The 13,964-nt window shown below is 49.0% G+C and overlaps 1 protein-coding gene across 2 annotated transcripts in view; it reads right to left on the minus strand.

The window, feature by feature from the left end:
• Positions 1-2,943: 2,943 nt before the first annotated feature.
• Positions 2,944-13,964, minus strand: part of LOC144138391 (somatostatin receptor type 2-like) — a 217,463-nt gene continuing 206,442 nt past the window's right edge. For both annotated transcript variants that reach the window (XM_077670653.1, XM_077670652.1), the window contains 2 exons: positions 11,657-11,902; positions 2,944-8,504 (listed from right to left, as the gene is read on the minus strand). In XM_077670653.1, coding sequence (XP_077526779.1) covers positions 8,442-8,504; positions 11,657-11,902 — 309 coding nt within the window. In that variant the 3' untranslated portion in view covers positions 2,944-8,441. The remainder of the gene's footprint in view (positions 8,505-11,656; positions 11,903-13,964) is intronic.

Below are 13,964 nucleotides of genomic sequence, written 5' to 3' on the forward strand. Positions count from 1 at the left end.
ATTCGAGACAGCAAAAAAAAAAAAAATCTTTTTCATGAAGCCGCACTGCGATGACCTACACTTCACCATATCGTGTTCCTTAGGCAGTGCAATTCAAAGCAACAAGAACACTGCACAACCAAACATGGCGCACCAATCTTCATCTCTTTATCGGGAGTAGGGTAGCGTCCTCCAGGGGGTCGCTCGATCGGTCGAAGCGAGACCATACTCTCACATATACACCATTGTTTACACCAGCAGGCCGGGCGGCCATTGCACACACACGCGCACACAAGTGGCTGAAAGCGATCCACGCACTTATATTTCTTTACACACAATAACAAAACAGTTCATAACGAGTATTCTAACTTTCAACAGAATACAGCGGGGTACTAGTTTCCGTTAGCGGGTTCCTTATATTTCACGGTCGACCAGAGCAAGCAGCTTTCTTTGTCGACTGCGGTATTTGTCGTAGTTAAAATGCGAACTGTGGTTTGTTTAAAGGAGCTAAATATCTTTTCCGGTAAACTTTACGTACGGGTAGAATTTTTCACGCGTACAAAACCACGGGAGGCTAAGTCTTCTGCGGAGGTAGGCGTTCATTTGCTACAGGGCTGCTCAGATAAGTCAAACAGGTCGAGAACCGTAGATCACCCCGGCGACGCCTGTAGGGACTTTCCTGGGATCGAAGCCTCAGTACAGGATATTCTTGCATTACCTAAAATGTAATTCGCAACACATTCACGCTATGCAACACTACAAAGTTTTATTTTTAGAGAGGTGTAGGAGCAGTGCGTTATCAGGGATCTCAACTATTACGTGCTCGGGACACCTTTACAAAAGCGTTTCCAAAGAGTGACAGTACGTTGCATTTATGTACACCGGTACAGTGCGCGATATGCGCGCTCTGGCTGTTAGTTGTGCGAAATAGTAGAGAGGGTCGAATTGACTCCAAAAATATTCATGCTTCCGGTGACAAGGTGCAACTTTCGCTACGCATCATCATTCCCAACCCTAAACCTTCCTACTTCGCCTTTCCCATTTTTACCTTGACATTTTCACTCGAACTTCTCACGCATTGTCGCCCGGAAGCCGCGAGATCGGTGCCTCGGACAACTGCGAGAACGTGGTGCTTCGAAAAGGTTGGCTTCAGCTGTAGCGTGGTTGTACTGTAGCACCTTAGAAGTGGGTGAGCAAAAGCCGCCCTTCGGTCCAAGTTCGCTTGGGTGCACGACTGTGAGAGGTACAGGAAAGGACGTACTTCAGGAAGCTAGGACTACTTCGTCGCTCCGCACCATAAATATGAGAGGGCGCTGGTGTCGGCAGCGTTGGCCGTCAGAATATCTACGGCTAGAAACCTGCGTGCGTGGCGGCCTGCAAGGCCTGCATGTTTCTTCCTTGCTGTTCCAAACAAAGTACGTTCGAAAATAAGTACGTCTATAGGCTAACTCAATAGATTGTGACCTTCTTTATATATAAAAAAAATAAATGACGGAAACTCCAAATGGAGTTACTTCTGCGTTGCCGGGTACGGCAACTTGCACTGTTCCTTTTTAAATATTTCACATAACTACGTTGCAAAGACACGAGTTTGTACAAAACATGTTGTGCAACGATTAAGTAACGTGCGAAAGAGTTAAACCCCATTAGGTAGCGCGGATATGCTTTACCCGGGCTGTGAGAAGCAACGTCAAATGAGCGAACATTTGCAAGACTATGATTGGTTGCGCATAAAGGCAAGGTGTCCACCGTAGCGATGCCTGAGTGCACGCACTGTTCATGAAGCGGGAAATGTACAGCGGTGCTGAACCCTGTTTAGCAAAGCACCATAGACGAGCGCCTGAAAGGACCGCATTGTAAATTATGCGGCAGAAAACAGATGGCTCGTGTAGTTGTTATAGCACGACTTAAGTATGTACATACCCTGTCTATCAAACGCCTGTAACTTGCGAAGAACATACCCGTTTGTCTGCAAATTTTTGAAACTGAAAGTCCGTTTCTTTCTCGGTGCAGAACGTGGCAATTTAAGAAAGTTGAAAAGCGCTACGCAGAGTATACTTAAACCAGTTTTAGCCAACTTTGACGTGAGTAAACAGTCTTTAAAAGCGACAAGCATACTTGAGCAGCTGCCGAGAACCAGCAGGTATGCAATTAATTATCTGTATTGGTATACAGTAACTATTTTGATGTACCGGGCGGAAAGGTAGTTGGAAGGGACTTGCGATGTTGAGCCCGTCTGCTTGGGGCTGTTGACCGCTTAGGTTATTTTGCCGCTTTTCAGTGGCCCCGCGAGATGAGAAGAAAAACCATATTTTTCTTCTATGCAAACGTCTACAATTGTCGTTTATCGCGCATAAACCGCAAAACTCAAGCACAAAGATGCACGAGAAACTAACTAACTGTACAAGACGCAATGCCCAACAAAACTGCCGCAGATTTTCTACACGGTTTTGTCTTTTTCAAGCTTCGTGTCGTTAGCAGTGACAGTTGGCCACGAAAAACCTAAATGGCGCTTTGTATTTATGAGAAGAAGAGGAAATGACTTTCTTCCTATGGTATGACGTCGTGACGTATGCCGTACTGGCGTCTCGAACATTGCGAATGATTTGAACTAAAAAAAAACTCAGTGCACACGGACAACAGCTAAGGCCATTCCTTTCGAAGCACCACATAAACTAGCGTAACAACCACCAAAAAGCCTGTGAAGTGCACCGTTATGTTAATGTTCTCTAACAGTATAAATACAGCATCGCTAGCAGCGTTTTTTCGTCATAGAAGGTTAGTAGCGGTACGGCATCGAATGATAACAAAAAGTAATAATGTTATGCTTGGAAAACACTTCCTATAAAGGGTTTATACAGACTTGAATGTCTGAAAGATAACAAATTCAAACAAAACCCTTAGTTATGCATGAGCACGGACATTAGCCTCGCGGAGGAGACTCTCAGAATGCTACGCGAATGTCCCCAGCGCGTACGCATTTCGGTAAACAAATGGCGGCAAATTTGAAACGACAGTTGTGCATTCAGCAGTCGTAAGACGCACGTAACAAAAACAAGCGACAGTGTGGTGGATTTGACCGCAGCTGCACGATCATAACAGCCCGGATTCTGTCTTTTTTTTTCAAGTGTTGACGCGCGTAATCACGCCAAGATAGTAAACCACCCATACGCCTTCTTAATTGTAGGCGGAAGAAACGGAAAAGATACCGGTGCACTGGCACCCGGTACAAACGCACTCACATCTCAAAGCACAGACAAGTGAAAAAAACGAACGCTACCCTGGTCCGAAAAGGAAACGTCGTACCAGTTGTAAGAAAAATGGCGTCGTGCCGAGCGCGAAGTCGCCGCGTCCTTTTTGACGCAATGGTTGCTGCGGTGATCGACCTGCAGTAGCAGGTCTTGCTTTGAGACCACGATTAAGACGGTGGCCAGAAATGAAGACAGCTAAGAAGACACACACACTGTTGTGCTGAGACGTACGGGATTCGCGAGGCTCTACAATGTGCTTGAGTGTGAAACGAAGGACTTGTGCTCACAGTGGGTTTTCAGGGGTTTTCAGTGTTTGCCAACAACCGACCTGGGACCTGTTACGCTTGTGCTTTGCAGCAGGAAACTACTCGTGGGTCTAAGACAAGCGCGGTAGCGTTAGCCACTCAGGAAATTGAAACAATATCCGTTGTCGTAAACTTTTCAATTGTCTGGCCGGGGGGGGGGGGGGGGGGATGGGGGTAATATTACTAAGCGCAGAATAGCCATCAATAACGAAGTCAAAAATAAAATGTGGGACGTTTCGGAACCCATACCGGTCCCTTGTTCATAACGGAGCCAAGAAGGAACCCGCATGAGTTCCGAAGCCTCGAGAATTGTATCTTTCACTCGGTAAGCGACTGTGATTTTACATTTCAAAATTTGTTGTGTCTTAACGCTCACAAAACGTTGTTTGCAAGACCCGTTTGTACCTTACGCCCAGAAAAAGCTGACGGCATGGCCTACCATTCCGGAGATTCCGAGTTACCGTTAAGACACCCTGGTGGGTATGTCAGCTTTGTGTGCACCTGGAAAAGATTCGGACTAAAGCCAGCATGTATTCGGACTGCAGCAGCGTGAACCGACGGCGCAAGGAGAACAGAACAAGACGGGCGCTGGCAAAGAATTCAATATTTCAGAATTCAAAAACACACCTAGGAGCGCGTTCCCCCTAAACAGAGGCATGAAATTACAAGCCGCTGTTACACACTGAGAAAATACATGTTTTTCGTATTGTATACTCCATGTCTTCGACTACGGTGCAGGAGCGACTTCATGTGTTTTTCGCTCTTAAAGGGGCCATGGAAACAAAATACGACTTCGTTCAGTTAAAAAATAAAACTAGAATTCGGTCGCTCACTCAGCGCCATTCCAAACAAGAAAGACGTCTTTTTAACAGAAAAAGCGCAAGAAGTATTGAAAGAACTGTGGTTGATTCCTCTGTCATAGGAATCGGTAAAACAAGAAAGTGAATGTGCAGCGAAATCCGCAGCTGAGCATGATTTACGGGTCGGCGGCTGTCTTGTGGGTGTGCTTGGCGAGCGACGTCCTGCTGGCGGGTCGCTTCGGAAAAAGTGTACTGGCGTCACTTCCGTGACGGATATGACGTCAGTGAAATCTTGGTGTCTCCCGGCATAAAACACTTTCGAGTTACAATATAGAACCCGAAAACGAACAAGTTTAAGCATAACGTACTCTTTGGTTCTAAAGGTTGCTTTCCCGCAAGAAGACCCTGTGTGCAGGGGTGCACCCTTTTCAGGCCGTTTGCTTCGTTGTACTGGCGTCATTTCCGCTACGGATATGACGTCATTGAAATATTCGTGTATCCCGGAATAAAACACTTTCGTGTTAAAACTTTCAAACTTCGCGCTACAGTGAAGCATTCTGGGCAGTTGTGACGTATACGGGCAGCACTTAGAACGCAGTTATCAGTGTGTTAACTGTACGTTAGCATTCAAGTGATACAATTAAACGGAACTAGAGGCCTGACGACAATCACGCAGTCGTGTGTCTTGGCGGTGGTTTTGGTCTGCGGGGGCCGATCCCACAAAACGAGTTTCTGTGACGTCATATAGAGAAATCGCCGGAAAGTGGCTGGGGAAGTCGCCATTACTTCCTCTGCTTTTCCTAATATCGAATTCTGATAACTGATATATTCTAGTTCTTAGATGGACACGTGTAGATTGCACACATTGTTGGTGTTCCGTTTTTATGACGTCAGAACTGTGTATTTAACCTAAGGTTTTTCACTAATAAAGTTTAGTTGGAAGTGGCGCCTTGTCTGTGTCTACGTGTTTCTTCTGGTCCCCGTTGTTTAGCGCCTCAAATTATTCAGGATGTTCAACCGACCAGCCCTGATCCGACTTTTGTTACCTAATATCTCCACTACTTGCTTGAAGTTAGCGGCAAAGTCGGTCTCATTGTTATCGCAACAGAGCAGTCTTTCTAATGAACCAAACCTGTATTGTGTCTTCACGGCCCCATTAACAAAAATTCAGTTTTTAGTCAGCGCCCGCCTCGGTCCTTCTCCTCTTTGTCCAGTCGGTCCCCGCTGTCGGCTACGACAAAGGCAGCGAAAACAAAGGCGGCGAACAAAAGTCGCGAGACGGAAAAGCAGAACGACTATTGTCGCTATTCCCTCTTCTAGAAAACAAATAAACCGCATTGCCCTTTTTACGTTGCATCAATTACGTTAACTTTTCGCGGAAATGTCACTTACATGTGCACAGAGAACCAATAGTTAGGTATTGTGTCACGAACTTACTCTTCCAACAAGCTTAACTGGGAACGCCTTTACTTGCAAATGCTTCGTGTCAGCCTTTTGTGGTGCCTTGTACAGTTTCAACACAGTGTGCGTGGAAAAAAAAAGCGTCTGTTCACGTGATGGAATTTTGTGCTGTCGGGCCGCAAAAAAAAAGAAACTAAGGAAAAATAAACGAGAAATACCATTACTCGAAAGGCGGGCAAGTTAATTAAAGAAACCTCTCACCGGCCATCTTACAGCAGCAGAAAAGGGGATTGAAGAAGAACCGTGAAATAAAACAGCGGAAAGTTAACCGGGTGTAGAGTCAAGTCTTCTGTCCTGTAATTGGGACGCGTTTTGTCGCGTGAGCTACACTGGTCGAGGTTGAGCAGTTTCGCGTGGCTCCTGGAGAGCCGTGCTGCACATGCGCGAGGAGCAGTGACGTCTCACGGCGCACAGCTTGCGCGTCTGAGCCGCCCCCGCCGCTACTGGACTGGATTGGATTGGATTTGAAATCGTTTTAGCAGCAGTAAGCATGATAATCAGCTAATCCTAGACAACCAGGAAACCTAAGAATAACCAGCTGAACCTTAGCTCATGCTACGTATATCCTGGCGTGAGCTAAGCCACTGCTAACATTTTTCAAAAAGGGGGAGAGTTTTTCTGCACCTGTTCTCCCACCCCACTGCTCCCTGCGCATGCGCCGCCCATCTTGAAAGTCTGTCTTGATTTTCATCTAACCGGCCAACCAGCTCACTGACTAGCCATAACCACTTTAATTATTAAGTTCAATTCTTTCCCTTGACTTCTTATTTGGCCGGTTGGGCAGAAATCAAGACAAACTGCTCTCCTGCAAGATGCGCGGCGCATGCGAGAAAGCGGTGGGCTGAGGCCAGGAGCAAAAACGTCTCTCGTAAAAGAGAGGCAGGAAGCAAGGCAAGTCCAAGCGCAAGGCTATGTCAACGTTCTCGGCGCGCTAACCTTTAGTCGTGCGAGCACAACGGGCACACAACGACGGTGCAAAAGCACACAAACGCCGCTTTCTCCCAAAGATGCCTCAACGTTAGACGAAAAAAACATGCCACCTTTAATTAACGAGGCCCGCGGCAGGTGCGCCGAAAACGTGCCTTGTTTACGGCCAGGTCTGTTCCTTTTTTTTTTTCTTGGCGCCGGCCTCTAATATTGCATCTCCGGCACGCTGCGTCGACTTTTTATTCCTTCGCCCTCGATAATATCTTGGCATGTTCTTCTGGACTGCTGTGCGCATGCGCTGTTGGAGTACTCGGCCTACTGCGCTAAAACCGGCGCTAGCACAGCTAACCGATGAAATGGCTGCTTCCGGATCAAAGAAGCTGGAAAGTTCCAAAAAAACGCCCCGTGCGGATCTGATTCGCCGTAACGCACGTAAGCGGACCATTCGGGGAGGAGATGTGATAATATTGGAGCAACTTCGAGGATACATATAGCAAGCCCCCTTAGAACGAAGTCCTCACGACAGGAAAGTCGATTCGTTATAAGCGATGCTTTGTTAAAAGCGGAGATGATTTGCTCTGCATACAGTGCAGTTCGAGAGCATACAATAAAGTGAGGTTCACAATAAAGCGATTTAGTTGGAAGAAGGCTATCTATAGTGGGATTACGTTTACACTAAGCGAACTTGGCGCTTTTTGTGAGCCCACTTAGGGCAACCTGGTATCAGAACGTGCAGGAAAGCGCTACAATAAGCGACAGGGGGACACACTGGTCAACGTTCCTCACGACTCGCACGGCCAGTTGCGGCAACCGCGTCAACTGGGACTGCGCAGTTTTGTCTCAGGTACGCATTGTCCTCGAAGCCTATCGCTCGGGTAGAACTACAGTAGCACGCGCAAAGCTCGTGAGTTCAGACGCTATTGGCCTCGTCTTAACCGCGGTCTCAAAGCTTTGAAAGACACAAGCCACGAATAGAGCCCACGGCGCGGACACTATACGCAGCCAACCGGGGCGATTCGAGCGAGCACGAAAGAAACATCGTCAGCGTCACCACCGAGCTCATTTCAGTGACGCCCACGTAGTCCCGGACAAGCCAAAATAGGGCGCTCGGCTCCGTCCCGAAAGCATGTTTGCCGAGAGAGGAGACAACTGAGGCGCACAGTCACTGCATCAAAAAGAAGTCCGCACACCGTAATACTGAGTCCATTGGCACGTCGTACTCAACGACGGGTCCTTTCTTCGCTCGACAGTGCTCGACCACCTTCACATTATCGCCGCACATTCGAGCAGTCGGGCCGGTTAGGCCTAAGTCATTGTCGACTCGAAGCACTGCTGGCCTGGGTTCCGGCGCTGCCAAGAGGAGACGTCCAGTCCCAAGGGGCAGGTGATCGAGCGAAATGTGTACTGCGCAGGCGTGCTTTGTTTGTGTCGCTTTCTTGGTCGCGTTGAGCCCTTGTATGCTGAGCGCCGTGTCGAGCCAGCAGCCTCGGTATCGTCGGGAGGACGGGAGAGCGCTCTCAGCCTGTGGGCCACGAGAATGACGGCGTCGCTTTTCGCTGGCCTGGTGGGCCGCGTGGCGTAATCGTCGAGCGGGGACTTGAGGGAGGCTGCGCAGCGCTCCTGGCTGTCTCTCTGTCGTCTGCCTGCCCGCTGCAGTCCTCGGGAGGTCCAGCCAGCGGTGTCTCGAAGAAGGGACGGATGGGACGGGGGAGCGTGTCCTAGTGGGGGACGTCGATGAGGGGACCCAGGAGCAGGTGCTCGGCACCCTGGTCACTGCAGCCCTGCGAAACAGGAGGGTACACGTGTAAGGTCGGGGAACGGCAGGCTATCCGTGCTGATTTTTTTTTTAACACCTGCGTTATTCGTCCGTCTGCTTATTCACTCTCATTGTCGCACTTTTGGGCAAGAGTATGCATTATACCAAGTCGCAAGGGTTTCCGTTTTAACTAAATCTTAGACCTTTGAAGACGATATCCCCAGGATCACTAGAATGCTGCTTCTAATGATGCCAGGACGTGCGTACGTATGTAGGGACAAATATTTCCTTGGAGTCAGGAGCCCACCACCACCACCATCATCATTATCATTGTCGTCGTCGTGTTCGTGTTCCTTATATTCTATGATGAATAAAAGACCACCCTCACCCTCTTCAAAAAGGGGTAGTGAAGAACGGGGTCTTCTGGGTGGTCACGCTTGCTATGACAGCACCGTGAGAAAACTAATTGGTTAGCATGCTGATCTGTTAACGTACCAGGTAACTGATAGGTTAAGTGGCAGGTTAACCTATCCCCAACTCGTTTAAGCTGAGCAATCTGTTGAGAAACGCTGGTCTTCTTTCGGTACATGGTCATCGTACTACCGCATCTCACGCCATGCACTCCCCCTCCGTCACACCAATCTCAACAAGGACGAAGAGACCTCTTCACGGTATATACACACAAGTACTTTCTCTACAGAAAAGCTACCACCCCACTTTCCCAGCTCAGTAATCCTCCACATGCGTCTACTGACCAAAAGCATCCACCTAGCGTGTACCATGTAACACGAGAGCGTTCCACAAACACTCCATTACTGCCTTCCAGTTCTTCCCCTACCACCCTGACTAACCAGCTCACCAGCCCTTCGCTGACGAGCCCAGCTGACCACACCATAGCTGGAGGACCAAAAGACTCTAGTTTCTTGAGTCCGCAAGAGACCAGGCTCTATGGCAACCTGGGCTGAAGCACTCCACCCAAAGGAGAAACGGCTACAGCCGCACCGTTTGCTCATTACAGTCGGTTATTGCTTCTCCTGACGTTGCTACTTATCGTCCCAAGTGCTTAGGCGTGTGCATTGAAACCTGCAACACAAAGACCTGTGGATGGGTGATGAAGGTTTTAGAAAACGCGTTTACACGTTTAGGGCGTTGCTTGAGGTCTAGAATCAGAAATGCCATCAACATTACATTTGGGGAAACTTCGTTAGCTATGGGCATGTCTGCGCGTCAGCCTTAAAAGTAATGTCATTGCTTTATTGATAACATGTTCGTCACTGCCTTTAAACTCTGTCTTACACTTGTTCCGTGTTCGACAGCAGGTTCATCGAGATTAAGGGATCTACCTATAGTGTCACTAAATAAGCTACGCTTAAGAGTACCGCCACTTCGTGCACCCGGAAGCGTCTGGAGCCATTTTGTTTCTGGCTTGCAGTGTTGCCATCTCCCCCAGTGAAACCGCCGCCGGTTGTGACGGGCAGAGTGTGACCGGCCGCTCTAGCGTCCCCGCAGAACAGAGAGAGAGGGAGAGAGAGAAGGGGCACCTAAAAACAATATGGTTGCGCCCATACGTACACAAATATCACGTGGTGCTGACTGACCAATGGAAATCCTGGCGTCACATAACAATGAGAGAAAAGAGTGCCGATACTCTAAAAGCCTTTATTTAGTGATGCTAGATACACCCAAAACACCTTTAAACCAGTTTTCCACAACTCGCAAACCCGTTTTCTCCTACTTCGTTTTGTTTGTGTTCTGCCCTCCGCCGCCAAAGACCTGCACTCAGTTCACTTGTTTTCGTATGCAGGGCAAACTCCAAGACTTCCTGTTCGCAGGCAGAACTTTAATAAAGGGTGTCGCTCCCTCCAGCTATTCCTCTTCCACCAACGCAAGTTCGACAGGCGGTCGAACACGCGAACAGCTAGGACCTTGCTGAGCGTAGCGCTGGCAGGGCTGTGGTTGTGGCGTGGCCACTTTATAACGGCGCTGGTTTCATCGCCACGGCAGCGACCCGCTCATTCGTAAGACTGGACGGCAATTCTTTGTCTCAGCGGTGATGGATGACGGCTTAAGTGCTTGGATACACGCAATGGAAGGGAAGGGGGGGGGAGAGGTAGAAGTGCTTTAGGGAAGCAAATCAGGGACACTCGCTGTCTCCAAGATAAATGGCCTCGCAATGTTCCTGGAGGGAAACGAAAAGAGGAGGCGAGGACGGTACGAAAAAAAAAAAAAAAAAACGTGGGAGGAAGCAGTGAAGCACGGGACCTGAAGGACGCTTAAGTGGAGAGCTCGTTTCTCTGTACAAAAGGGCCGGCCACCATGATTGGCCGCCTGTTTCATCGTTACGTAACCGTCCAATGCAAAGGGAAGTTTACATACACTAAACCCTGGTTACAACGAAATAGCTTTATTCGAAATTCCGCTTTCTACGAACTGTTTCATGGCCCCTACAGGTAGGCACAGAGTCAGTCATCACTTTTAACGAAGTAACGCTTATAACGAATCCAGTTTCCTGGCTCGACGACTTCGTTGTAGCGAGGGTTTGCTGTACCACCACCATCACAATAATCGTCATCATAGCCATTATCATCATCATCATAATCATTAACTATAACGACAACTTAACTAGTAGTAATATTGCGATGGTCCGCTAAGGGATTGCGATGGTCTACTTCCGGTGTGATGCAAAACGTTAATTAAACGTGTTGGTATGTCGCGCACCACCCTATGGCAATCGTAATGGTACCAAACCACTTTTATTCATGAAGGCAATTCTTAAACTTGAGTTAAGAGCAGATTTCACATTAAGAAGTATGTTACGGGTCTTTAAAAAATTACCATTGCTGGGGCTCGAACCAACGCCGTTCGCGTCAAAACACGCGGCTCTAGCCCTGAAGGCTACTAAGATCGAGCGGAATTGTTTTCGCAGTGGCTAAAATGATTAGGAGTGTTCCAAGCGAATCAGTAGGTCGCGCTGGGTGCATAAAGGGCCATCAAGAGAAACTTTCTTCTTGTGAAGGCGAGGTGAATGCCGAGCAACGTTACAACTAATGTCGCAGTGCAACATTGCCCCGTTACAATAGGGAAACCATCAAACACCATCATCATCATCAGTGGCGGGCTTGTACCACTCTGTGAGCGAGATGTCGCAGTGGTGTACAGGTCGTTCGCACAGCGTACCTGGTCCAACGCGGACGTGGCGGCGGCGTTGCTTCCCCCGGTGGTGGTGGTGCTGTTCTTGGCGGCCATGTTGGCGGTCGAGGGCTCGTTGAGCAGCAGCGCCGCCGCCCCGGCGGTCGTGGTGCTGGTTGGGCGCTCGCTGCAGCAGGGTCCCGCCGCCAGAAGGCGCCGGCGACGACGCCTCCTCCGGCGCCCGCCTCCGCCGCCGTCGGACGATCGCCGGCCGCTGCCTTCGTCGTCCGCGCACTGCGACAGCGAGAGAGGGAGAAAAACAATGGGGGGATAACGGTCAACTACCACGATTTACAGATCAGCTGTGTACACGCACATTATTGCTGCGTCGGCAGAAAACTTGCGCCGTCGATCCGCGGACAGAGACACACAGGAGTACAGCAAACGACAGAGCGCGAGTGTGGAGAGAGGTTAGGTAAAGCGTATCTGCCGGCGGTGGCGCTGCCTTCGCGCAGCTGCCGGCCTAGTTGCTCGATGGAACAAAGAGCGAAATAATCGACGAAAACAGAGGAACAGTAGGACCGGACTGGCTCCCTCTCTTTCCCTCTCTCTCTCTCTCTCTCTCTCTCTCTCTCTCTCTCTCTCTCTGTCTCTCTGTGTTCCTCTCTGTTTTCGTCATTTGTTGTGCGCTTTGTTCTATCATGCAACCTTACCAACCGGCCCACCTTTCCTTGTTACTCGTTCATCGAGAGGCGGCGGCTCCTGCCGCCTCCTAACGTGTCGGTCGTCCGGCGTACCAGCGTTAAAGGGTGTGAAGCGAGTGCAGGACCGAGTAGAAGCAAAAAAAGAATGGAATAGGAATGAGCACGACGAAATGCCGATGCTGGTGAACAACGAAAAGAACGACAGGAAGCCAGCCAATGCCGCTGCTAATGCAAGGAAACCTGAACACTGAGGCGGCTAGAACGCGAAGCACGGTTGGCAGGGCGTGCGAGGGGCGTGCGAGAAACGCCGTGCTATCGGTTAGTGAAGCCGGAACAAGCCGATGGTTCGCGAGGAAGAGGGGCGAAATGCTCACACATTCCTAAAGATCCAATAATTAGTCTTGCCTGCATTTTTATATCCTTTCTAGCTATACACACAACGTTAATCATGCACTTGCGAGCGCAGGTCGGCAAAATAGAAAGAACTCAATCCCAAATTTTTTTTTCATGGTGCACTCACTCAAACTCACACTGGAAAGGCTCGTCTGTAGTCAAAATCGCTCGTACTCACTCGTAACATACTCATTTTAATCGCCCACACTTGTACTAAGCTCATCAGTTCTCTCGAGTACTCATACTCAACATGTACTCACTTGTACTCGTACCCAAGCTGTGCTCACTTGTACTCGTACTAAATCTGTACTCACTTGCACTCGTACTAAAGCTGTACTCACTCGAACTCGAACTCATCTGAACTCAATTGTACTCATTCTCACTCCCATGTACTCGTATTAAAAATTGTTTCTACTCATTTATTCTCGCATTCAACCTCGCATTCAAGCAATGCACTAGGTTTATGAACTAGACTAAGCCAGAGAGCCGAGAACGCTTCCAGTCATTACAAGTCGGTTCTCCTGGTTCTCTTATCCCCCTTTTGTCTAACTGAAACAAGCGAAAGCTTTTCTGGTTACCGACTCTGAAAACGAGAAAGAGTGGCTTCAGCGGGCGCTGTACATGCAAGCAGCCTCCCGCGCCCCTCCCCTCGAATAATTTGAACGAGGAATGCTAGTCCGGGCTTGCACTACGGCAACCCCGGGACAAGCGGTTGCCGAGAGCGGCAACACCACGGAAGATGAATTGGGAGAGCAGCAGTATTCCCCTTAAACACCTAGTTTTGCCGTCCTTTAAGGGCCACCCCGAAATGAGTGACACTCGCGCACGCACGTCGCTATTCGAGTGCGTAGTCAAACTCACAAGTTCGTACTCGCTGGTACAGTACTGATGAGTAGTATTCGCGAGTGCATGTACTCGTGAGTACAGTACTCGCGAGTACATGCTTTTTTTAGTGCTGCACTCACGAGTACGCTCGCGACTCACTGCATTCATGAGTATTGTAATCACGAGTACAGGTACTCCCGTCTGTACTCATTCATCATCGTACTCACTTTTTGTGTCTGGGTCTGAACTTACTCATCATCTTATTCACGCGTCAGTTCGAGTACAAATGAGTGTGCTCACGAGTGAGTACACCGGCCTATGCCTGCGAGTCAAACACACATAGTTGTGCACACAACGTTGTCAGTCATACACCAAGGTGCAGTTTGCAGAGATAAGTTTGATGTCGTTCTTGAACCGATCGCCCGTATGGCGAG

Source organism: Haemaphysalis longicornis, unplaced genomic scaffold, assembly GCF_048455015.1.
Source record: "Haemaphysalis longicornis isolate Haplotype H1 unplaced genomic scaffold, Haemaphysalis longicornis Haplotype H1 scaffold_5, whole genome shotgun sequence".
NCBI lineage: Eukaryota > Metazoa > Arthropoda > Arachnida > Ixodida > Ixodidae > Haemaphysalis > Haemaphysalis longicornis.